This window comes from Kogia breviceps, chromosome 9 (assembly GCF_026419965.1).
Source record: "Kogia breviceps isolate mKogBre1 chromosome 9, mKogBre1 haplotype 1, whole genome shotgun sequence".
Taxonomy (NCBI): domain Eukaryota; kingdom Metazoa; phylum Chordata; class Mammalia; order Artiodactyla; family Physeteridae; genus Kogia; species Kogia breviceps.
This window is the reverse complement of record NC_081318.1, coordinates 45,889,118-45,912,470: the sequence shown is the minus strand read 5'-3', so window position 1 is coordinate 45,912,470 and position 23,353 is coordinate 45,889,118. Positions and strand designations below refer to the sequence as shown.

General features: G+C 58.2%; 1 protein-coding gene across 1 annotated transcript; it reads left to right on the top strand.

The window, feature by feature from the left end:
• Positions 1-7,333: 7,333 nt before the first annotated feature.
• AQP1 (aquaporin 1 (Colton blood group)) lies at positions 7,334-20,729 on the top strand. Its single transcript, XM_059073583.2, has 4 exons — positions 7,334-8,058; positions 17,200-17,364; positions 17,660-17,740; positions 18,669-20,729. The coding sequence occupies exons 1-4, from the start codon at positions 7,669-7,671 to the stop codon at positions 18,846-18,848; spliced, it is 816 nt and encodes a 271-aa protein (XP_058929566.1). The 5' UTR covers positions 7,334-7,668; the 3' UTR covers positions 18,849-20,729.
• Positions 20,730-23,353: the final 2,624 nt, after the last annotated feature.

Here is a 23,353-nt window from a genome sequence, read left to right as displayed (position 1 = left end):
CATTGAACCTACTCCCTACCTGGCTGCAAGAGAGCTGGGCCAGACCCACGCAGGGTGGGTGGTCTCCTCTGGAGATGAAGAGAGGCTAGATATAGTATTCCCAAGAGAGGACTCACAAAACCGTGGCGTCGCAGAAAGCCACGGCCGCCGTCGCGTTCCTCTTGCCAACGGCTCCCCCCCTCCACCATTTAAATTCAGCTTCATGTTAAGGAGCTGAGGGAGGCCCCTGGATTCTGAACAACATGGGTGGCTGCAGCTCTGCATGCTCAGAGGTGCCAGAGAGACCGTGCAGAGGTCCTAGGGCTCAAGGTACAGGCAGCAGAGGCCACGGTGTACATGGCAGAGGGTTTTGGAGGTGCAGGGATTGTGGCCATGATACATATCTTTACCCTGTGTATTTGTATGCACGTGTACATGTGAGGATGTGTGCACTTGCAGGTGTATATATTTAGGCATGCACACGTGTTTGCATGAGTGCAACACATGTTTTATGTATTCACACCAGTGTGTGTGCATTGCATATATGTGCACGTGTGCCCATGTGTCCATGTATATGTGTGTGAGCACATGTTGTGTGGTGTGTGTGTGTGTGTGTGTGTGTGTGTGTGTGTGTGTGTGTGTGTGAACATGCATGCAAGTCCATTCACTGTCAGGAGAGAAAGAAGGGACAATCTGGCCTGTGTGGTGGCACCCGGGCCAGGTGTGACTTGGCAGGGCGGGCAAGAGGGATGAAGGACCCATGATGAAGGAGGACAGAGCTGGAGATGGAGACACAGCTCAGCCCAGAAATACGCCTTACTTGTCGGAGGGGTCAGTCTGAGCACAGCTGGAGCATGTGCATCTCAGCCCGCCCTGACTGCTGCCCTCGGCTGTGGTAGCAGTGGTGATGGCCATGGTGGTGCTCTAGGCCGCATTATGATGTTTGTGAGCCCCAGATTCTTTTGTTTTTGTGGGCCCCTTCCTCCATAAAATAATATTAAAAATGAAACTTTACGATGAGGGCGATATAAAGAAAAATATATCAATCCTGGTGATGAGGTGAGTGAGAACAGTGCAAACACAGCGAAAGAGGAATTTCCCTAAAGCCCTGGAACCTGCAGCACCCGAGCAGTCCCACTGTAGGGCCCAGACGGAGCACAAGGTGGCACCGGGCCGCCCCTGCTCTCGCTGCTGGAACCCAGCTGGGGTGTGCTCGCTGGAAACGCCGAAGAGCCTACGAGGCTCTGGCCCTGACGTGCACCCAGCTGTCCCAGCAGTGGGGACCGAAGGAGGAGACGGCACCCGGCACTGGGGACGAGAGCGCGGGGTGGCCAGCCAGAGCAGGGTCTGGCAGCCAGGATGGTTCTCAGGAAGAGGCAGAGCCCTGGGAGATGTAGTGAAGACTACCTAGAGGCAGTGGGACCCGCAGGAGGGCAGGGAGGGCCCGTGGCCAGATGACATGGGGCATCCAGGAGAGGGCTGGAGCAGGAGGGCAGGGAGCCTGGAGTCCCTGCCTGTGGGACTTGCAGTGCCCACCTGGTCACTCTCTCTGGGGACGGTGGCCGTAGGTGAGGGCTGGGATGGGACAGGGGCAGAGCATAGCAGGTCCCCCCTGCCCACCGCAGAATACCTTCCAGCTGCCTGAGCACTTTTCTGAGTCCTCACTGGAGCCCGAGGAGTAGGTGGTCTCTTGTCCAGCAGAGGAAGAGGAGGAAGAGCCTGGACGAGGCTGACAGACCAGGCCTGGGCAGGAACGAGGACACCAGGATTGCAGTCCTGTCTGCACCCTGAGCCACCAAAGAACCTCGGGCACGCCACCTCACCTCTATGAGACTCTGTTTCCCCATGTGCAAAATGAGGGCATCAGATCCCATGCTCTCTGACACCTTCTCCCAAGTCTTGCTGCTTTATGATCTAACGAAGCAAAGAGAGGAGATTTTTGAAGGCCCAGGGCAGGAGGGGGTAGGGGTCTCGGAGAGTCGAGTGGAAGCTGCAGTGACAGCCAGGCCAGGGGAGAGGGGAGCGCCCTGTGTGTGGCCAGGGTGAGGAAAGGCTCCAATCCCTGGTACCCAGTGTGCCGATGCCGACTCCAGGTTGAACCCCCTGTCCTGCCTATCTCCCCTCAAGGGTGTGGTTAGCGGCTTGGGACAAATGCAACCACTAGCATTTTCTGGAAATGAGAGATGCCTTCTTCCTCTCCCACAGGGCAGGGCTGGGGAAAACGTGACCTCACTCCTTCTTAGAGGGCCTCCTCCAGTCCCAGCAGAGTTGGGAGTGGGGCAGGGGCAGCCCTGTGTCCTCAAGGTGCCCTCATTCAGGCCTAGGAGCCCAGCTTGACGCTCCCAGCCAGGCCGGGGGCAGCTTTCCCACCTGCCTCTCAGGCTCCTCCTCTGTGGCATCAAGTGGAGGCTATTGCTAGGGAGTTGCTAAAACATCAAGATAGAAAATCCCACTTGCCAGAAATAGGGTTGACACCGTCCCACCCTGCCGGCCTCCCCACCAAGCCTTGGTATTATTGCTCAGGGCAGGCGGGGTGCAGGGGCGGGAGGGCAGTGAGAAGAGAAATGAATGGGAGGCAGTAGTTTAGAAAATTACTAAATTGTTCCGCCTCTGGTGAATCACTGGTGGCCCGCTAAATCCGGTTTTGATTTAAGAGGAATTGTGTGATGCCTAAATGGCCAGGAGTTAGCTGTCAGACAGGGAGGAATTCACATGCTTTAAGAGGTGGGTACCTTGTCTCCAGGGGGAGTAGGACAGTCAGACGGCAGATGGTTCCAAGATCATCCTGCCTGCGCCCAGCCCCGCACTCAGCTCTGCTGGGGGCACGGTGGATGGGGAGGGAGAAGACCCAGGCCCTCAGTCCCGGCCTCCCCCACTGGGGTCAGGAGGCGACAGCCCAGGCTGGGGTGAGCTCACTGCTGTAGCTGTGGGTGCCGCCGTGGAGGAGGGGTCAGAGGAGGCTGGTGCAGCGTGGAAGGAGAAGGAAGAGTGTGTGTGCCAACATCTGGGGACAGTGAGCCTGGTGGCATGGGAGCCCGGGCCCTTGTCTGGGGCTGGGAAGAGGTGGTGACAAGTGTGCCCCAGGGTGGTGAGTGGAGAGCCTTGAGGACACGGCCAAGGGGTTGGAGTCTCCTTTTTGGTCTCTGTGCTCTGGGCTTGGGTCCCGCCTCTGTTCCCCCTCGGTGGGGAATGGCCACACCTCCCAGGAACAGTGACTTCACCCTGGTGCTAAATCCTCGCTTCTGGCACAGACCTCCTGGGCAGCGGGGGCAGACAGGCCCCATCCGGGCAGCCTCGATCAAGGTCAGGGTGGGATGGTAGCCAGTGCCCCATTGAGGGGCAGATCTGGGAGGACCAGAGGGTTTCTCCAGGAGGGGGTGTCCATTGGTCGTTCGCCACCCTCTCCGAGACCCACAGAGACTTGGGCCTGTATTCCCTCCCTCCACCAGTGCTTTCGGCCATGATTCAGAGAAGTCTGAGGGAGGGACTCGGGGAAATTCATCCAAGCTGCCGGTGGTCACGGCCAGTCAGCTGTCGGCGTCTCCTCCTACCTCCAACTCCATCTTCCTGGTGGGCCTCCCGGGGGGAATGAAGTCATTGTTCCCCACGGTTCAGACTGTGGGTGGGGAACCCCTGGCGGCCCAGAAGGGAGGGTCCGTCCCCTCGGCCCCTCTGCCCTGTGCTGCACAGAAGCTTCTGGCCAAGAGAGTGACAGCTGCGGCCACACCCATGGGTGTCCTCTCCCCACATAGCCCGAGGGCCGGATCCTTGGCCAGCATGTGAGGCTCTGTGCGTCCACCTCTGGACAAAGCTGAGCCTCTCCCGCTGGATCCGGGTGGGGACCGGAACCCAATGGCCCCGGAACAGCCGACTCTGACTGGACTGGACTGCGGGTCTTGTAGACACAGCAGGAATATGGCACGTCTGGCAAAGCGTTCGCTGAGACCTTTGCCCTGGCAGGGCCAGACAGTGCCCAGGCCCAGTGGCCTCCAGCCCCGCCTCAGGAGCTGGGGAGGGGGGCAGCCCCCCCTTCTTTAGCCTGGCTCAAGCCTGTGGGTTCTGGAGGCTGGGCCCACACCGCTGCCCGTGAGAGGGCCACGGAGCCTGCTGAGTCAGGTTGCACCGGAGGGAGAGCTGGGTGGGTGTGGTGCCCTCCACAGGGCCCAGGCTCCCCGGCTGGCGGGACCCCAGGGGCGGCTCTGGCCTCTCCTAGCTGCCCCGATGCTCCCTGGCCCATCCCGATTACGCGGGAACGGTGAAGATGGTCCTCTCACTCCCACCCCTCACTCATCCTAGTGCCTCCAGGCCCAGCTTCCCCTGCCCTTGTCTTTGTTCCTGGCCCAGCAGAGCTGGGGTTTCCATCTGGTACCCGGCTCCATCAGGGCCCTTCCTGATAGGCGGGCAGAGAACCAGACTGGGATTCCTGAGTTCCCCAGCTCTGCTGTTCCTTGGCAAACCGCTTACCCTCCGAGCCTCCCAGGGTCGTGGTGAGGATGGATCCTCAGACAAAGGCTGTTCCCTTCCTTCTTTCCCTGGTTGGCCTGGATTTGTGGCAGACCAGGGAGGAGGTGGAGGGGTTTGGGGCCTTTTTGGGTCTGGGGCTCCCCTTTCCCCATTCAAATGGCCACAGAGGCCCTTTTCCATTACGGGAGATGGCGGGTGAACGAGGTGGGCGTTATTCTGGAGATGCCTGCGTTCTGATGGCGCCTCCTGCTGACGGCAGTGCCTTCATCCAAAGGAATGTAGCGATAATGGTGGCATTTAAGGCAGATGCCATGCTGACCTGGGAGAGGGGGCAGGAAATGCAGGGGTTTCGGGGGGCTGTTGCCCTGAGGACCCTCGTACCATCCCGAGATCAGTGGGTGCCTAATTTGCCTGGGCAAAAGTGCTTTGTCAAAACCCCTGTGTCCCCCGTCTCCTGCCCCACTCCAGACAGACGTGGCCATCCGGCAGGTACACGCTCACACATGCGTGCCTCCTACAGTAACACACTCAACCAGCCACACCGAGCCTGCAGGCTCATGTGCTAGAAGGGGCGCTTCAGGAGCGGGAGGAGCTGGGCCGCCTCGTTCGTAGCTGCCCCCAGGGCCCAGAACAGTGTTTGGCCGTGACACGGGCTAAGTAACTCTTTGCTGGATGAATTAATATTTCCCAGGTGACTCTCACCCTCACGCACAGTAGCACGTGATGTGTCCTCTGCTGCCTGGGTCCTGACCTGGCCCGTGGACACTGTCACAGAGCCCGGAGCACGCACAGGCCCACGCAGGCTCCGGCTCTTGTCTCTGGGGTGCTGTATCCCAACACCGGCCCGAGTCTAGTGACCCCTCTGGGGCCAGCTCTCCCCCTGCTGCCTTCCTTAGGCCCTCCTGGCTGGGTCCCAGCACCTACCGCCGTCAGAACTAGTCCCTGCACCAAGCAGAGGGTGTGTGTTCCTCAGTGGACAGGGAGCCTGTGGCCTGAAGGGAATGGGCCTGCTCCGGAAGAGCCTGCTCTGAGGTGCACCCCAGCCTTGCCCCCAGAGACTGGTCTGAAGGGAAACGAGGCCATCCACCAAAGCCTCAGAGTGAGCGGATCCCAGCCACGTGGCGGAAGCTCTGGTCGGAGGCTCAGAACTGACCAGAGAACCCTTCGTCACGGGGCATGGTGGCCACCAGGCCATGGGGCCAGGGTCAGGGCACGGAGAGCTGAGCCAGGCCTGCCCAGAGCGAAGGATGCGGAAGAGGCTCCAAGAAGTGTCCTCGTGGGGCCGGCTCCCTCCCTTGGACGGTTAAGTGAGGCACCGATTACCTCTGGGCACTGGGCTCTCTGGGCAGGCAGGGCCCGCTAGCCACCATGCTAGCTCCCTGCCTCACATCCACCCTGTCCTGTACTTACAAACACTTAGGTGGACACATCTCCCCCACCCCTAACCCGGTGGGCCTCCTGCTCCCGGCAGACACCAGGCTGATCTCTGGGGGCTCATCACCAGGGTGAGGGCAGCCCTGGTGCGCTGCAGCCAGGCAGGACGGAGGTCAGTGAGGTCGAGTGTCATCTTGTGCAGATGGTCCCTGGACGCACACAAAGCTCAGAGAAGTCTTTCCCCTCACTGGGCCTCCTCTTCCCACCTGTAAAATGGGGAGAAGCCAGTATTCTGGTGTAGGGCTATGGTAAGGCAGGCAAGAGAGGGAGGAGAGGGCCAGGGAGGCCCCTCCCTCCTGGGCCCAACCTCGCCCAGGACCCCACCTGGCTCCTCTTCTCACAGAATAATGTGCAGCAGGCTGGGGGCCTGGGGCTCCTGACCGGGCTCCTGGCCCAGGAGTCCAGTTTCTCACTGATCATTGGCTGCCGCTGGGCCTCTAGCATGGGGATGCAGGGGCACAGGTGGGACTGCAGGGCCCCCCCTTCCCCTCCCCCTGCTCGGGGAGCTGTCTGCCTCCCTGCCCCCCACCTCCCCTCTGCTCACTCATCTTTCTCTTTTGGATTCTTGCCTCTGGGTCCAGTCCTGTGTCCCTTCCTTCCAGTTTGTCTCTTCACCCTCTGTGCTCTGTCTCTCTTCCTCAACCCTGACCCATCTCCCTGTCTCTGTCTGGGCATCTATCCCTTTCACTTACACTTTTGCTGATTCTACTTCTCTCTGTCCTTCCTACTCTCTCCGTCTCTCTTCCTCTCTCTCTCTCTGTCTCCTTTTCTTCTTCCTTTTCTGTCTGTGTCTCTCTGCCTCTCCCTTTCATGCTCCCTCCTTTTCTCCCCCCTCTCTCCCTCCCAGGCTTTCCAGTCTCCAGGTTAGGCCGCCATTCCTTCTGTCTCCCCTGTGGTCTGCCAGCTTGACAGTCTTTCAGAGGAAAGTCCTCACCTGCCCTCATCTTCCCATACCTGCCCCGAAATCACTTGCTCAAATTGCTTCAGAAGCTGGAGGGCTGTCAGCACGGGGGCCTCTCAAATTCTTACTGATCTCAGGCCTGCCCTTGACCACAGAGTGGAGGGTGGTCCATGGACAAGCTCTCTGCACCCTCTGATACCTCCATGTCCCCATCAACTTTGGCCTGGCCGGTGGGGCTGGGGGCTCTGGGCCATTCCTACAGTGACATCCAGCGGCCAGGTCTGGGCCAGGTGTGAGAGGCCCAGGCTGCCCCTGGGGACCCCTGGACCTGTGGACTCCAGACTAATGTCACTCTGAGGCGGGATGGGGATGCCAGACCAGCAGGGTCATGGTGCCACCTCCAGGGGGGCAATGTCTACCAGCTGAACCCAGCTTCTCACCCCGCCCCATCCATCCCGAGCGCCTGGCTTTGTCCTCGGGCACCCCCTGAGCTTTGCACACAGGGCGGGGACACCTGGATTTCTCTGGCCCTCTGACCGGGGCCAACTTGGAGGAATTTCTCAAAGCCTATTAGAGCAGTGGCTGCCTCCTGCCTGCCTCCTCAGGCTGGGCAGGGCTGAGGGCGGAGGAAAGGAGGGAGGGAGGGGAGAGAGGAGGAAGGGAAAAGGAGTTGGCAGGCTGACAGCAGAGCTGTGTCTGCATCCATCGCTGAGAGGAGGCCCGTGCGGTGTGGGGCGGACCACGAGCAAGGGGAGGTCTTCCTCCCTTTGTGCTTCCCCCTTCTCCTCCCCCCGGGGTCCTATAAATAGGCCCAGGCCGGGCTGTGGCTCAGCTCTCGGAGGCAGGCGAGCACCAGGCAGCGGTCTCCAGCCCAGCCCCCCCCCGCCAGCATGGCCAGCGAGTTCAAGCAGAAGCTCTTTTGGAGGGCAGTGGTGGCCGAGTTCCTGGCCATGACCCTCTTCATCTTCATCAGCATCGGTTCTGCCCTGGGCTTCCAGTACCCGATAAAGAGCAACCAGACGACAGGTGCAGTCCAGGATAACGTGAAGGTGTCGCTGGCCTTTGGGCTGAGTATTGCCACGCTGGCCCAAAGCGTGGGCCACATCAGCGGAGCCCACCTCAACCCGGCTGTCACGCTGGGGCTCCTGCTCAGCTGCCAGATGAGTGTCCTCCGGGCTGTCATGTACATCATGGCCCAGTGCGTGGGGGCCATCGTCGCCACTGCCATCCTCTCGGGCATTACCTCCTCCCTGCCCAACAACTCGCTCGGCCTAAATGCGGTGAGTGGGGTGGCCCCAGGCTCTGGGGGCTCAGTGCTGAGGCGGCGCTGGTCTCATCCTCCGCCCGTTGTGCAGATGGGGACACTGAGGAACAGAGAGGACAAGAGGTTGCTGGAGGTCATGCAGAGTTGGGACTGGAACTCAGTTACGCCTGCCATCCAGAGCCTGTTTTCTTTCAGGCGCTGTGGGGAGCTGAGACCCAGCACAATGGTCTTGCCAGTGTCCCCTGCGGGCCTCTATTGTGGGGAATAAGCACTGGCGGCAGCTAAGAGTTGGGCCAGCAGTTCCTCGCCCCTGGGCTGTGGTTTCTTGTACCACCACTCCCAGCCCTGCCTCTGTGCAGCAGCTCTCTCCCTGTGCGGCCCGGACCCTGGGGCCACTCTGCCCGCTGGCCCCAGCCTCCCTGCACCACCTGCCCGGCATGTTCTGCAGCTGGTCACGCAGTCCTGCGTGAGCAGGAGTCTCCTGGAGGGGGGGTCACTCAAGCTTCCAGGCAGCCACACAGGTCCCCCAAACAAACGGCCTTCAACGGAAAAGCTCCTCTTGCTCTTCTGGCCCCGGGAGTGAGACAAAGATGGGGGGGGGCGGTGAAAACACTTGCTGGACAGCCTGCAGGCGGCTTTCCTGGATTACAGCAAGGGGTGGGGGGGGGGTTGTGTGTGTGCCGGAGCGGGGACATCTCGCCTCCTGTCTGGGTCCACTCTGTCACCAGACACAGAGAGGTGTGGCGCGTGTGTCTGTGTCTGTGAACGGTGTGTGCACGTGGGTGCTGGCATGGGCCTCCAAGTCTGTGGAAGCTGGCTCCACTACTTCTGGAAGTGTGTCTGTGAGCACGTTAGCGCTGCTGTGTGAGCGTCCCAGGGGGTGCGTGTGTCCCTGCCTGCACCCACCGCTCGCGGCTTGAATGGGGCCTGGCCTGGAGGCACTCATGAGAAGCAGATGTGGGCGGCTGGGTAGGAGCTGCGGGAAAGAATTCCTCCCGGGCCGCTTAGCACAGCTCATTGGTCGTTGGCGGCAGCTGCCTGCTGTTGCGGACCTGGGCTTTTCCAGACCCTCAGCCAAGTGCAAACTCAGACCTGGCTTGGGCCACAGCAGGGGGAAATTTGGCCTGAGAGGCTGAGTAAGGCTTGGAGGAGGTCTCAGAGCACCCGAGGGGGTGTTTCCACAGGGAGGGAGAGAGGCAAAGGAGCAGAGAGGAGGAATCAGATCAGGTCGAGCGAGACTGGCGGGGCCTGGGCCGGGCAGGCCGGTGTGGGAGAGTAAGGGAGCCGGCCAGGGGCTCTGCAGAGAGAGCCGTGGGTGATTAGAGAAGCAACTGCACTCTTGCTTCCCAGCCAAAGTTCAGATCCTGGTGCTGCAGCGGGGGGAGGCTTGGTGAGGTCTGGGCAGAGGGCAGCTGGCATGGCCCTGCCAAGGAGGGATTAGCACTTCTTGTGTCACAGTGACACCTCACCCAGCCTAGGACTGAAGGTTAGCCCTGCGGCCTGGAGTTTAGACTTCAGTTGGGGAAGATGTGGTCACGGCGGATGTAAGGCCCTCCAGGCCTGTCTCTCCAGTGGGGGCAGAGCCGGGTGACTTCGGGGAGTGCGCACTGGGCAGGGTCAGGATCACCTTGGGGCTCAGCTGGGCACGATGGGGATTGGGAATGGGTCCTTCTAGGGGAGGAGTTGAGTCTCCCCAGGCCTTCCGGCCCCCTCTTGACCTTCCCTCTCAAGGGACAGGCAGGAGAGGCATCTGCTGGCTGACTTTGCTGTCTCACTTGGGCATCCCAGGCAGACTCGAGGAGGGCAAGTTCCTACCTCTGTGCCATCTTGATCTGGCCACACTGTGCTTTAGTGTCCCTTTTCTTCTCAAGGCTCCATTTTCCAAAGTCACCCCAATACCTGAGCTGGATGGGTTGCAGAAGGAGGAGGAAAAGGGGCCCAGCCCTGGGCGGGGAAGCAGGCAAGTTGGGTTCAAGGCCCGGCTACTGTTCACTTGTTGAGTTTTCTTGGAGTTGAGAACCCTGAGGCTCCAAGAGGGGACCTAGGTCTCTCGATATCTCTTGGCCACACCCATACGACTCACAAGCTTACTTTGTGGACTTGAGTTTATCACTCTTCCCAGCAAGGTCTGGCTAGCAGGAGCCCAAGAGGGGCCATGCTGAACATAAGGGCACTGAGGGCTGTGGTAGGGGCCCAGGGACTGCCCTGGCCACACCATGGAAGTTTGGGGTCCAGAAGCACAAGTCCTGGGCTGAAGAACAGGAAAAGGGTCCAGAACACTGAACCTGGGATCTGAAGAGACCTGGGAGGTGGCCTCAATACCTCAAGAGGGGCAGAGACCAGCCTACACAGGTGACACGCTCTTTCCTCCAGGCTCTGGGGGAGGCTCCCCCAGCCCCTTGAGTCTCGAGCCCCACCCCAGCCCAAACCCATCGTTGGCATGGAGATTTCCAAGGAAAATAGGGAAAGAAGTGGCAGGAAGTGGCTGGAATGGGTCAGGAGGTATCCCCCAGAGACATGTTGGGGACAACGTTCTCCTCACTGAGTCAGGGCTCAGGATATGCCCCAGAGGGACCATGGACCTCTATCCAGCCTGGCACATCCTGGCTAGTTCTCAGAGCCAAAACCTGATTTTGTTCCTAGAGTGAGAGGCTCAGAGGCCAGGGTTGATGCCAGGTCTGCCCTGCCCTAGCTCAGCTACTAATACCCTGTGTGATTTCATGCACGCAACCTTGTCTGTGTGGCCCCAGCTCCCATCTGCGGAAAGGGGAGATCGCAAGGTATGGCTGGGCTCTGGGAAGTCGAAGATGCTCCTGAACCTTGGAATCTGGGCCGTTCGCCTGCTCTTTTCCCTTTTCCCCTCTCTGGCTTGCTCACCCTATAAACGTGACTGTCACTGCTGCAGACTGAATGCAGGGCTGAGTCAGCCCAATCCCTGCCCTGGGAAGCCCATGGTCCTGTGCAAGATAAGCCCAGTGCACATCTGTCCGTGATAGGGGACAGGAGGCCGGTGCGATAAGAGGTATCAGGGCGCCTGGGAACTTCTGACTTTGAGCTGTGGTGAGGGCCAGGAGGGCTTCAGGGAGGAGGTGCCATGAGAGCCTGAATGTGAAGACTCCAGGGTGGAGGGAAGGGACTTCTAGGTAGAGGAGGTCATGTCCTGAGAGTCGTGGGGTGTGGCTGATGGCGGGGGTCATGGTGGGAAGCTGGGGCTCTGGAGAGAGGTGAGGGCTCAGGGTTCAGGCCAGTGTCTACCTGTGTCCAAGAGGGGACTGGATGCCAGGCCATCCAGAGCCTCTGATTTCAGCCCCTTCGGGGGCTCAGGCAGAGCACACACTTCCCCCTCATTTGGGGGTCTTTTCTCAGCCTCATTGATTCTGGGCCTGACTGCCGGGGGACCGTTTCTACGTGCTGCATCCAGGGCCTGCCTTTAGCCCCAAACTTCCCACTTCCCCAGTTTCCTGGGCCTCAGTTTCCCCAGCCACAGAACGAGAGCACCCCCCTCTCCCTAAAACCCCCATCCCCATGCCACCAGTTCTTCCAGAGTTGAGGGCCCTCGGCCCCCCCCCCCCGAGCTGGGGGTGGGCTGGGGGAAAGGGAAGCCAGTTTTCCGACGGCTCTGCCCAGGGAGGGGGCTGGGGGCTGGGTGGTGATGCCACTGATGGGACATATAATTACTGTTTCCAGCCAGAACCAGATGAGGGGGAGGGCACAGAGCGAGGCAGGAGCCTTGTGGTGGAGACTTCCCTTACCACGGAAAATTCTTAGGCTCTTTCCCCCATGAGAGCCCTCGGAGCAGCCCTGCCCGCCCCATGTTGCCTGCCCTGACACCTGGCCCTAGCCAGGGCTCGCCGTGGGAGTCCTCATGTGAAGGAGCTACGTTCTGAGAGGGGACATGGCCCGCCGGGGTCCCTCGGTCTAAGGGGACTTGCCTTGACTCTCCCGTCCCCAGGTCACAGCCTCCCCTCACACGTGGAGGCTTCAGCTCACTGCAGACCAATCCCACGCTGTCTCCCCCCAACCTGATCTCAGGCCCAAGTAGTGGCCCCCACTTTCTCTAGGGCCCCCCCCTCAGCAGGGGTGCCTTTAGCCTTACCCACCACGGCTTTCCCCAGGCAGGTCAAACATGCCCCCTGCCTTGCCTTGAAGACTGGTTTGGGCAAGCTTTCCTGGGGGCACAGGAAGCCCTTGGTTCTTGCTGGCAGAGCCCCCCTGGAGGGCCATGGTCCTTGCCCTCTGGAAGCACCGATGGGTCTGGGGTCTCCTGAATGGGCATGGGCTGAGCCCACATACCTGCAGGTAAGGGTGAGGAAACGTTGTCCTGGCCAGGGTCCCCTCAGCCAGAGCCTCTCTCTGGGGTCCAGAGGGGCTCCTTACCCACGGTGGTGCCCAGGGGGTAAGTGAGAGTCTGTCTTTACACAACCAAGGAGCTAGAGTCCAGCGGGCAAGCACACCCTGAGGCTGGAAAACCTCAACTCAAAAGAGAGTAGAAAAGGCTGGGAAACGCCCATTCCTATGAGCACTTCCTTTCAGTGCCTGAAATCCCACCATCAGGACAACCGGAGGCAGGTGTCTGCTCAGTGTAAAGAAAGACGCTTTTTTAAAAAAATTGGGGAAGGGCAGCCTCCAAGTCAATAAGCTCCCTGTCATCAGGGCTGTGCAAGTTAGGGTCTGTCAGGCAGCCGGCTGCTCTGGGGCGTGTGTCTGTGGAGGGCATCAGGCGGTTACAGGTGGATGGGAGGTCCTATAACAGGCTCCATGCCATATGGAGACCAGCGGTTCAGATGGCCTTGTGGGAATCTTGCACTCAGGATCCTGGCCCGGAGGGTGACCGCAGGTCTTGGGGGCCGGGGTCCCACGTCAGGCGGGGAGGAATCCTGGACAAGGTCTGGGGCTAGAATCTGGGCTGAGACCTCTGTCTTACTGGTAAGGAAACCTTGGCCCACAGAGGCATGGAGACGTGCCTAGGTTGCATAGCAGATGATGGCAAGCAGGACCTCCAGCCTCCTGCCTCCAGCCCTTGATTATCTCTGCTGCTCCAAATTGCACACATTTACGCTGCACCAGTACACACACGTACACTCACACACGCAACGGTACATGGCACACGGGCACACACACATGGGCATGAAGCACACTCTCAAGCCTGGGTGGTCCCACTCAGGCCCTGGGACCCTAGGAGGGTACGGGGAGGGTGGTCCTCAATGGAACCTCTTCCTTTCCCGGGCAGGAGGGCAGGGCTGCCCTGAAGTGAGGAAGGGAAGGAGGAAGCCATTGCTTTGTGTATTGTTTCTTGTCAGGAAGATGAAATGGCTTCTGGGAGCAAATAAAGAGCACTTTGAGACCTGCCTCTCTCCCTTTTACTCAAGGGGGCTTCCTTCCCTTCTCCTCCATCCCCAGCCAGTAGTGGCACTTGTGTGTGGGAGTGCAACACACAGGGACAGGGTGACACACTCAGAAATGCGTCAGACACACAAGATGGACATCCAGGGCCACACAGAGAGCCCTGCCCCAGCCTCTGCAAAGCCCCCCTCCGTAAGAGATGTCACCCTGTGTGATAAGGATTTTCAGAGACAGTTAAGATGCATCTGGCTAATACATGATTAGTTTCTCTGAGTGTCCCACGTGGGCTGAAAAAGAGGGTATATTCTCAACTATGGAGGTGCAGAGCTTATGCATTTTCCTTAAATCAAACTTGTTAATTGTGTGGTTCAAATCTTCCCTAGTCATGCTCTTTATATTTCTTTGACTCTTCATTCCGTCGGTTTCTAAGAGAGGGTTGTTAAACCCTTTCACTCTGGTAGTGGACTCATCATTTTCTTCTTGTGATTCTGTCAATTTTTGTGTCATATATTTTTAGGTTGTATTGTTTAGTGCGTACAGGTTGAGAACTTTTGTTAACTCTTGGATAGACTTTTTGTTTACTTATTGTCTAATAAACCTCTTAACGTCTAATGAAAAAGAAAAGGAAACAGTCACACCTGGACACATGTGGTCACCCACAGATACCAATCGACAAAGACACACAGAGGCACACAAAGCCATGGATACTCAGAGGCACATGCATGCTGGGACAGTCACGGAGGGGTGACGTTGGGGGGCTCAGCGAGGCCCCCCTCACTGGGAGTGCTGAGTGCTGGAGGCAGTGGGTGTGGGGGGCAGGCCTCAAAGTCTTCCCTCCCCTGTTCTTTGAGAGTGGATGCCCAGAGCCACAGCCGGGCCTGGCTCTGGGACCTGCTGTTCCCCAAGGGTGGGACGCCGTGGTGCCCAGGCCAAGCTGGGGCCCTGGCCCTTAGAAGCTACTTTGGTCATCCTGCCCATGGGCAGTGGGGAGGGTTTGAGGCCCATTCCTGGAGAGGTCAGCCTTGTGCCACCCTGGTGCCTGGGACACCCTGGCAGCTACAGAGCCTATCCTGCCAGCTCCTCAGGCCAAGCTGGGAATCGTCAGGACCCTTAGCCCAACCTGTGGGTAGCCAGCACCTTGGCCTGTGAGTTTGGGTGGCACAGATCGGAGCAAGGATTCTGGCTTTGCTCTCTCCTTCCTGGGCCTTGGCCTCCTTGTCTGTCATCTCACAGAGCCTTGAGCAGGCTGCCCTGCAAGGTCCACAGAGACCCATGACTGGCCTGTGGTCTCCCAGTTAGAAAGCAAATGAACCAGGCCTGCCAAGCTCCAGAGGGCTTCCCTGGCTGCCTCTAGAGAGGGTGGAAGTGCTAGAAAATTAGCATCATCTACTACTTCTGTCACCACACAGCGAGTGTCCCCTTTGAGGTCAGGGCGGTGAGATGAGAAGGTGTCTGCATTCTGTCCCCACCGAGCTCCCAGGCCAGGGGGTCTGAGGCACCCACACAAGAGGCAGAAAGGTTACTTCTCTGCAAGATATGCAGGCCGTTCAATGAGGGCTCGGCAGAGTGACAGCAGAGATTAATTCTAGCCAGGGACCCAAGAAAACGTCTTGGTGCTAGTGGAGTCTGAATTGGGCCTTGAGAGTGGGCTTCAGTGGGTTTGATACAAAAATGGAGCGCCTGCATCTCTCTGATGCTTTAACTAAATGTGTGGATTTTTCTATTTTTTTATACTTGTGTTCAGAAGATTGATTGTTACTTTTTCTTTTTTGTGGTGCGGGGTGGGGGGGCTTCATCGGTGAAATATAAGATCTGGACTGGGAAAAACTACCTGGGGATGTGCAAACATTTTTTTTTTTTCAATAACAAGTAACCACAACTGGGATTAGCCCTATTTAAGCAATTGTGTCAAATTTAATAGGTTGTAAACAGGAACATAGGGTCTGAATTTTTACTTGCTCTTTTCTGGACATCAAGTTTCAACAGACCTTTAACTATCCCTTCCGATTTGGGGTTGTCAACTTTCTTTTCAGATGTAAGTAACACAAGTGCTTTGGCAGTTGAAAGAGAGGAGGTCATAGACATGAAAACAATCAGGGGAATCTTCCTGCTGCTGGCGGTAGCGGTAAGGGGTTTGGGGAGAGGAAGGTTACTAACCCGTGTGCTTCTGGGCTGTCAGGTTCTAAGGGCTCTGGGCAGCTAGGAAAGGGTACATCCTAGGGTTCCCAGGGCAGGTGTCACTTCCTGCCACACACACACACCCCCTCCCCCACAATCCTGGGGATGAGATGAGAAAGAGGAGAAAAAAGCCACAACAACCATCCTGATCCCTCCTGCCTCTGCAGCCCTTCCCAAATGCCCCAAGACTGTCCCCACAGCCTTAGAACTTCTGGCCTCTCTGGAGAATGGGAAGGGGACATTAGATCTATTTTACAGATGGGGAAACTGAGGACCAGAGAGGGCGGAGACCATGGTCATGGTGTCAGCAAGCGGGAGAGCAAGGACCTGAACTCAGGGTTTCTGCCTCCACAGCCCCACGTTGGGGTGTGAAGAAAACTGGGTATTGCCCAGAGGGCTGGCTGAGCTGAGGGGCTGCAGCCCTGGGGTCGTCCAGGAAAGGCCCAGAGCTGGGGCTGCAACACAGGGCAGGGGATGTGAGTCACTTTCCCTGTGACCCAGGGCTGCAGACAAAGGCGGGAAGAGAATTGTTCTTGTAGGATGGCCTCAGGGTGGGTCTGAGAAAACCTCTGGATGGTGGTGGAGTGCCCTCCACCTAGGACTCTGCAAAATGCCCTGTGACCTCGGAGACAACCCCATTCCCCTACCCTCCGGATGAGACTTCAAGTTCAGTCTTATTTGGACACACCCGCCTGGGAGAAGGCAGCCTCTGTGGCCACATCCAGGCATCTTTGTGAGGGGGCCTGTGCTGACGTGGCCCAGCTCCACCGTGTGGGCATATTTGGCCCCTGGGAAGGTGCAGGGGCTCTGTGGGGAGGGGTCTCCCTGGTGCAGCTGCAGAGGGAGGGCTCCGGTGACCTCACGGCAGCTCCCGTTCCCTTCTTGTTCCATGAGTCATGTTTCTAAAAGTGGCCCAGGAACAAGTGGGAGCCAGATGGTGGTGGTGTGGCCTGCGTGGCCAGAGAGAGGGAGGGACGCTGGGCCAGGAGGGACAGGGAGGGGGCAGATAGGGAGGGCAGGGCCCAGAGGAAATAGGAGACAGACACTGGACCAGGGGAGAGACAGACAGAGGTGGGGAAGGAGACAGAGGGTGGAGATGCAAGGGACGTAGGCTCAAGGGCGAGAAGGACACACAGGCAGCTGCAGCCAACTAACTGAGGAAGACCCTCCCCATCTTTGGGAATTTTAGATGCGGCAGAGGATGGGGGGGAATGTTCAAGACTTTTGGAGTAAGAAGCAATGTCTCCAGCTGGGCCCTGCCACCCATTTTCTTCTCTTCTTTAATTGTCCCTGAATGTTCCTAACCATCTCCTCCCATGTCCAGGGCTCACCCGTCGCCTATGGCCTTGGTACCCGCAAGGGTACCCCGGCCTGGATGTAGCTGGATGCAGAAGACCTGCCCCCCACCAACCCCAGGCCTCTCCGGCCTCCAGAGAGAGTGCCACAGTGTTTAGGCCAAGCTGGCGCTTCCTCAGCAGGTGTGGGAGGGGACAAGGTCCACTAATGGCTGTACGTGCTTGAGTGTGGCCTTGCCAGGGGCTGATGCGATGGGCTCTGAAGGCACTGAGGGTCTGGCCCTGGGTGCCTGGGCCTGGGGGCCCTGGGACGCAGTTCTTACTGCCCCTCTCCCCTACAGCTGGCCCCTGGCGTGAACTCAGGCCAGGGCCTGGGCATCGAGATCATCGCCACCCTGCAGCTGGTGCTGTGCGTGCTGGCCACCACGGACCGGAGGCGCCGGGACCTCGGCGGCTCGGCCCCGCTCGCCATCGGCCTCTCTGTGGCCCTGGGGCACCTGCTGGCCGTGAGTGGGGGACATTCCCAGGTGGCGGTGGAGGTGGGGAGGGCGGAGCCAGGCTGTTGTAGTGTCCTGTCAGGACAGTGGGTGGGACCCCGACAGGGCTCATGCTGTGGGCTGGGGGTACCGCCTACCTGGGAGAGGAAAGCGCAGGGATCTCCTGACCATCTTTCTGGGTCTGACTGTCACTTGTCTGTTTCCTCTCCGGTCTTCTCTCTTCGTGTCAACCTCTCTCTCCCTCTCCCTCTGTCTCTGTTTCTGTATCTCCTCCCCTGTTGCCCCTTCCCCTTCCCCCTCACAGATCGACTACACAGGCTGCAGTATTAACCCAGCCCGGTCCTTCGGCTCCGCAGTGATCACGCATAACTTCCAGGACCACTGGGTAAGGGGTCGCAGGGCTGCCCCGTGGAGGTGGGTGGGAGGTTTTGGTGCCTTATGGAAGACCCAGCCCCATCCTGTGACATTATCTCCCATCACAGAGGCTCTGGGAGATGGCCAGCGGGGGGGAGGAAATAGGGCAGCTGAGACCTGAGATGAAAGGGCCGGTGGGCTCACACCTTGGGCGGCGTAGGCCAGCCTCTCGTCCCAGCTCAGACCTGCCCCATGTCATCCCAGTGCCTCTTGGTGCCTGTGTTTCCTGAGCTGGGAGGTGCGGGTGTGGGAGTGCCTGCTTCCCGCCCAGGACAAAGGTCTCGGCACCTGTAAGCTGAGCACGACACGGAGTCAGGAGTCAGTGACCGAGGGATTTAGCTGTTCCAACTGTTGCTGTTTCTTTTCCAGGACACTTTTTTTTTTTTTTTTTTTTTTTTGCGGTATGCGGGCCTCTCACTGCCGTGGCCTCTCCCATTGCGGAGCACAGGCTCCGGACGCGCAGACTCAGCGGCCATGGCTCACGGGCCCAGCCGCTCCACGGCATGTGGGATCCTCCCGGACCGGGGCACAAACCCGTGTCCCCCGCATCGGCAGGCGGACTCTCAACCACTGCGCCACCAGAGAAGCCCTCCAGGCCACTTTTGATCAAACCAGACTGTCTCTGGGGCCTTTTCAAAGCTGGGGAGGGTGGGGCAGTGGCCGCCCTCAAGAAGGGGCTGTTCTGACCACACCAGGCATGCTGAGCTGGGTCGCACCGAGGCAGGGAGACACCCACTACCAGAGTCCTGCCTTGGGCCAGTCACTGGGGGGCAGAGGAATGGGGATGCTGGGGTTCAGGCACGGTGGGAGGGAAGCCAGGCGGTGGCGTGGTGGAGCAGGGGTCTCAGGGTAAGCAGGTGCCATCAGACGCCCTCTGAGCACGTCTGCTCTGTTCCTAGATTTTCTGGGTGGGGCCGTTCATCGGAGGAGCCCTGGCCGTGCTCATCTATGACTTCATCCTGGCCCCGCGGAGCAGCGACCTCACAGACCGCGTGAAGGTGTGGACCAGCGGTCAGGTGGAGGAGTACGACTTGGATGCCGACGACATCAATTCCAGGGTGGAGATGAAGCCCAAATAAGGGGGCCTGGCCCAGGCATCCACGTGGGGGGGGGGGCAGGGACGGGTGGAGGGAGGGGAGGGATGAAATCCGTATTGTAGACACTCTGACAAGCTGGCTCAGTCACTCCCCAAAGATCCGCAGGACCTGCATAGTCAAGCCTGATTTGGGGCTGTTTCTATCACCTGCTTTCTCTTTCTCTGTTTCCTGGCCTCAGGGCTTCCTGGGGACCAAGATTTTCCAATCACCCACTCCCTTGAAGTCAGAGGAGGTGAAAGAGAGGGACCCACCTTGCTAAGTTGTCCCCTCAGAGTGTGATGGGAGGTGTGCCAGAAAGTCCCCCCTCATCCCAAAGTTGCTCACCAACTCACCTGCTGCAGGTGCCTGGGGCTCCACTGCGATTGCTTTGTGCCTTTGGGCATGGCCCTCTTTCCTGTAAAGTGCACTTGCTCCCAAGGATGCTCTGATGGGGAAAAGATCCCGGCAGGTGCAGTGGTAGGGGCAGGTGGCAGACAAGCCTCGGCCTTGTGACCTGGATCATTTCCAGGGCCCCCCTAGATGTGCTGCATGACCTTGGGAAGGTCTCAATCTTGGGGCCCCAGTGACCCCCATCTGTAAAGTTGCAGGGACAGGGAACGCTATATGGGCCTGAGGCCCCTCTCTAGGATTCTGTAAGTGTAGACACACTGCAGGTTCTGGAAGATGTAGTCAGCACCAGTGCTGCTTCTTCCACTTGCCAAGTATATAGTTGTACCAACACATCTATGTGAACACGTGTACATAGGCATACGTGTTTCAAAGCAAAGAGCAACAGACCATCCCGCCATTGGAAGTTCCTGTTCCTGGGGGGAGCAGGTCCGATAGTGGCTCCACTGGACAGAGGCTGCTCTTGTAGAATGAAGGTCATTTAGAGGGCGAGGGAGGAACGCCCATATTCCTTCACTGAGTTGTAGATGATCTTTTCCACCTATTGCCACATCACCCCCATCATTATTTGGTTCTTCACTTTCTCCTGCCAGTGCAGACACAGGTCAGCATTATGCAGGTGTGTTTATTAAAGGGCACTTGGTCATCTGAAGGTTATCAAGCCTGAGGACACATGACCGTGATTCGGATCAGCCCTTGGAGGCAGATGCCCCTGTTAGACACTTGGGGGTGCTTCTAAGCCCCCAGCTGATCCCGAGGGGGGAGGAAGAGCAGATTCCCCCCTTATTCCTGAGCTCCTGTTTGGAGGCTTTTGGGGCAGCTGGGTGACCTGTACAGGCTTCCCAGTTCATAGTCTTCCCTCCTCTTTTATCTGGAGGGGAGAGTTGGTCTTGACCTGAGGAAGTAGCTATGGCTGCAGCCCAAGGACAACTCAGAGCACAGTCTGTTTGGGGGCAGCTATCTACACAGTCCATTCAATTCCACCAGGGTCAGAGCAGGTCTCCCTATGTGCCTGTGGCCATGATGGTGATATAAACTGAGAGACACAATACACAGGTATCTAGGAGCAGCAGGACGACCAGGAGGCCCTTAATGGTCATGATCCATCGCGATATCCACGCACTCCCTTCTCCATTTCCTAGCAAAACTTCTAGCCCATTTAACAGATAAACTGAGGCCCAAGGACCCACAGCTAGATAATGGTTTGGCCAGGCCTAACAGCCAGGACCATGTCTCTGGCTGCTCTCTGGACTGTGAGACTGGTCCCTCTCAGTCCCAGCTTCTGCATTTCTGCCTGGGCAATGGCCAGGAGCCAGGAGGGGTGAGGGTTGTGCTGGAGGGGAGAGGGGCACAGACCCTTCCTGTCCTGTTCTGGCTGCTGCACACCAGAACCCTGCATCTGTCTGCTCTGCGTATGTCTCTCTTTGGATTTGGAATTTCATTATATGTTAAGAAAATAAACAGTAATATAAGTCATCCAAGCTCTCTGGAATGAAGTTTTCCTTCCTTTGCCACCATGTTCCCACAAGGGATCTCTGGGCCTGAGAGCTTGGGCCCACGCCTAGGGACCCAGTCTGAGGGGGAACCACTGCCTGCCCTCCTGCCTCCAGGATCCCTGGTCTCAGGGAGTGGACACAGCCCCACCCAGAACTCCGTCTGAGAGACACAGGGTCTTGCCCCTAATTTTTGATTCTGACCTGTGAAAGGGATGGGGGAAAGCAGGAATGAAGTGTGACAGCCCGTGGCTCCCCTCTGACCCCTAAGAACAAAGCCCAGGGAGCACCAGGGACTTCCCAGGTGACCCTCCCTCTGACCCTCCTCACATGTGTGACCCGCCTACACCTGGGCTGGGCACTGGGGCCCACAGGCTTGCCCAGGGAGCTCAGCCCCAGGGGTGTGTATGGAGAGAGACTTGCCCGCCAGAGTGAGGTTAGTGCCAGGTTCAGGGGAGGCTTAGCTGGCTGGGGAAGGATGACCTGCAGTAGCTAAGAGGAGAAAAGCCAATTCGTCCCTTGAGGCCTTGGGGGGGCTAAGGGCTCCTCCTCTCTGAAATCATGAGCCACATTTAGTGAGGTTGTGAATCTTCCCGTGGAGGATCTGTGGCTTTCGTCAGACCCCACAGGAAGCCTGGAAAGGACCCCTCTGTCTGTTCCTGCCTTTCCACTTGTCCCCCATGTAGCCCAAGGCCAGTGTGGGCTGAAAGGTTCCATCTAGGCCCGTTCGGCTTACAAAACCCCCTCCCACCCATGGCTACCATCCCCAGTGCTGGGGGCTCAGCAGGCATGGGCATCCTCACTTGATGGAGGGGAGTGGATACTCAGGCACATGTCCCAGTAATAGGACAAATCTTTGCCAAGCTGACATTTGGACCCAGGCCCCTGACACTCCCCCTGACATGCACACACACTTAGGGTGAGTTTCTCAAAACAGGGACAACTATACTGGGAAACCTAGTGCCCAATAACAGGAGGTCCAGAGTCTGGGAGGTTCCGAGAACCATCAACCTGGCTATCTCACTGGGCCACATGGACAGGCGTTGCCATGAGCGTGGGCTGAGCAGGTCAGGGGTGACTGGGAAGGTCCTGGCATCACAAATCTGCTCCTAAGAGATGCACAGCTCCTGCCTCTCTCTGGTCTGGGGCTTTGCTGATGGTGATACAAGGGCGGCTTGGCCCGTGGAGGCTCAGTGCTGTCGGAGCAGGCTTTCTTATTCCAGCGTGAACTGGGCCACTCCGAGTGGCACCTGGGCCCTCAGTCCATGCAAGCTGCCTCTGCACCTCCCAGGCTGAGGACAGGCTGCTATGAATGGGAGGGTGCTGGCCAAGCTATGGAAACAGGGTCCAGTCTAGCCCGAGGCAGCCCACCTGTGCAGGTGTGCCGAGGCTCTCTCTCACAGCCCTTCTTGGCTTGTCTCCTTACCTTGTCCCATCCTCCCTGGAGTGAAGCCCTCTCGGAACCCATAAGGGCGTCTGCCCACCCCCACCTCAACCCTTGCTCTTCCTTTGGTATCCCCTGGCCATTTCAGGGCAGAGCCTTTCTTAGTGATGGTTTCGTTTTAACTTCTAGAATCCTAGTGCCAAGATACACAGCCTGAAGAAGAGGTCGAGGAACTTCCCTGGGACTTCACATACAACCTTTCTAATCTTTATAACATCCTTGGAAGGTAGAGATGACGACCTCTATTGTAGAGGACACCGAGGCCCCTGAAGATGAAATGATTTGCCCAAAGCCACACAGTGCACTGGTGGCAACACTGGGACTTTGAACTTGCTCTGTGTCTGGCTTCAAAGACTGGGCTCTTTCCACTATGTGGTGCAGGCCCATTTTGTCAAGACTCCCACTAAGTTTAGGTCTGGTCCAGCTAGGCTTCCCCTGCCTGGAGGGTGTTGAGAGGAAAAAGGAAGGGAAAAGAATACCTGGCTGAAGGGAACTCTAGCACCAGGAGAAGTGCCATTCGTTCTGGGGCCAACTGGCCATTGTTTCTGCTTGAGACATATTGGCACCGCCTGGCCGAAGACTGCTCCCTGGCACTGGCTTCACCCAGTGCCCTCCAGGCCTGACTGTCCCTCTCTCTATTTGGGAGGAATATGTCTGATACACTTGCTCATCCAGAGGTTGTCCTCTCCCACAAGAGTATATGAGAAGGGGTAGGACAATGATATACCCTGAGGGATAAGAATGCACCTTTCAGGCCTGAGGGCAAAAGCTGTAGGGCCAGGCTGCCCCAGACTCCCTCTCATCTTCCAGACCACGGGTTCCGGGCTTCAGGCATCCTATCTCCCAAGGGTTATCCCCAGCTCTGCTCTGCTCATGTTCTGTCCAGCCCAGCACAGAGGAGAGGATTTAGGAGAATAACTGGAACTGAAGTAGAGCTTCTGGAGCAACCAGAACGCTTGTCTGTTTTGTTCATCAAAATTTAATGGAGAGAGTATATTTCCTGGAAGATTCCATGACTCAACCTTGGTTCCCCAGCTGCCAAGCATTCAAGCAACTGCACACATGAGGTGTTTTGATGGGGGGGCTCATTTGTCAGCCGCCTCCATCTGAGTCCACGCTGACCAGCTACCAGGCCACTTCCTCCACTGGATTCCCCCATGGTC

Bases quoted from the DNA above. Each gene is read 5' to 3' on its own strand.
- AQP1 (XM_059073583.2), top strand. From the start codon at position 7,669: ATGGCCAGCGAGTTCAAGCAGAAGCTCTTTTGGAGGGCAGTGGTGGCC. The intron at 8,059-17,199 runs GTGAGTGGGGTG...TCTCCCCTACAG, and splicing joins ACTCGCTCGGCCTAAATGCG to CTGGCCCCTGGCGTGAACTC. The intron at 17,365-17,659 runs GTGAGTGGGGGA...TCCCCCTCACAG, and splicing joins CCCTGGGGCACCTGCTGGCC to ATCGACTACACAGGCTGCAG.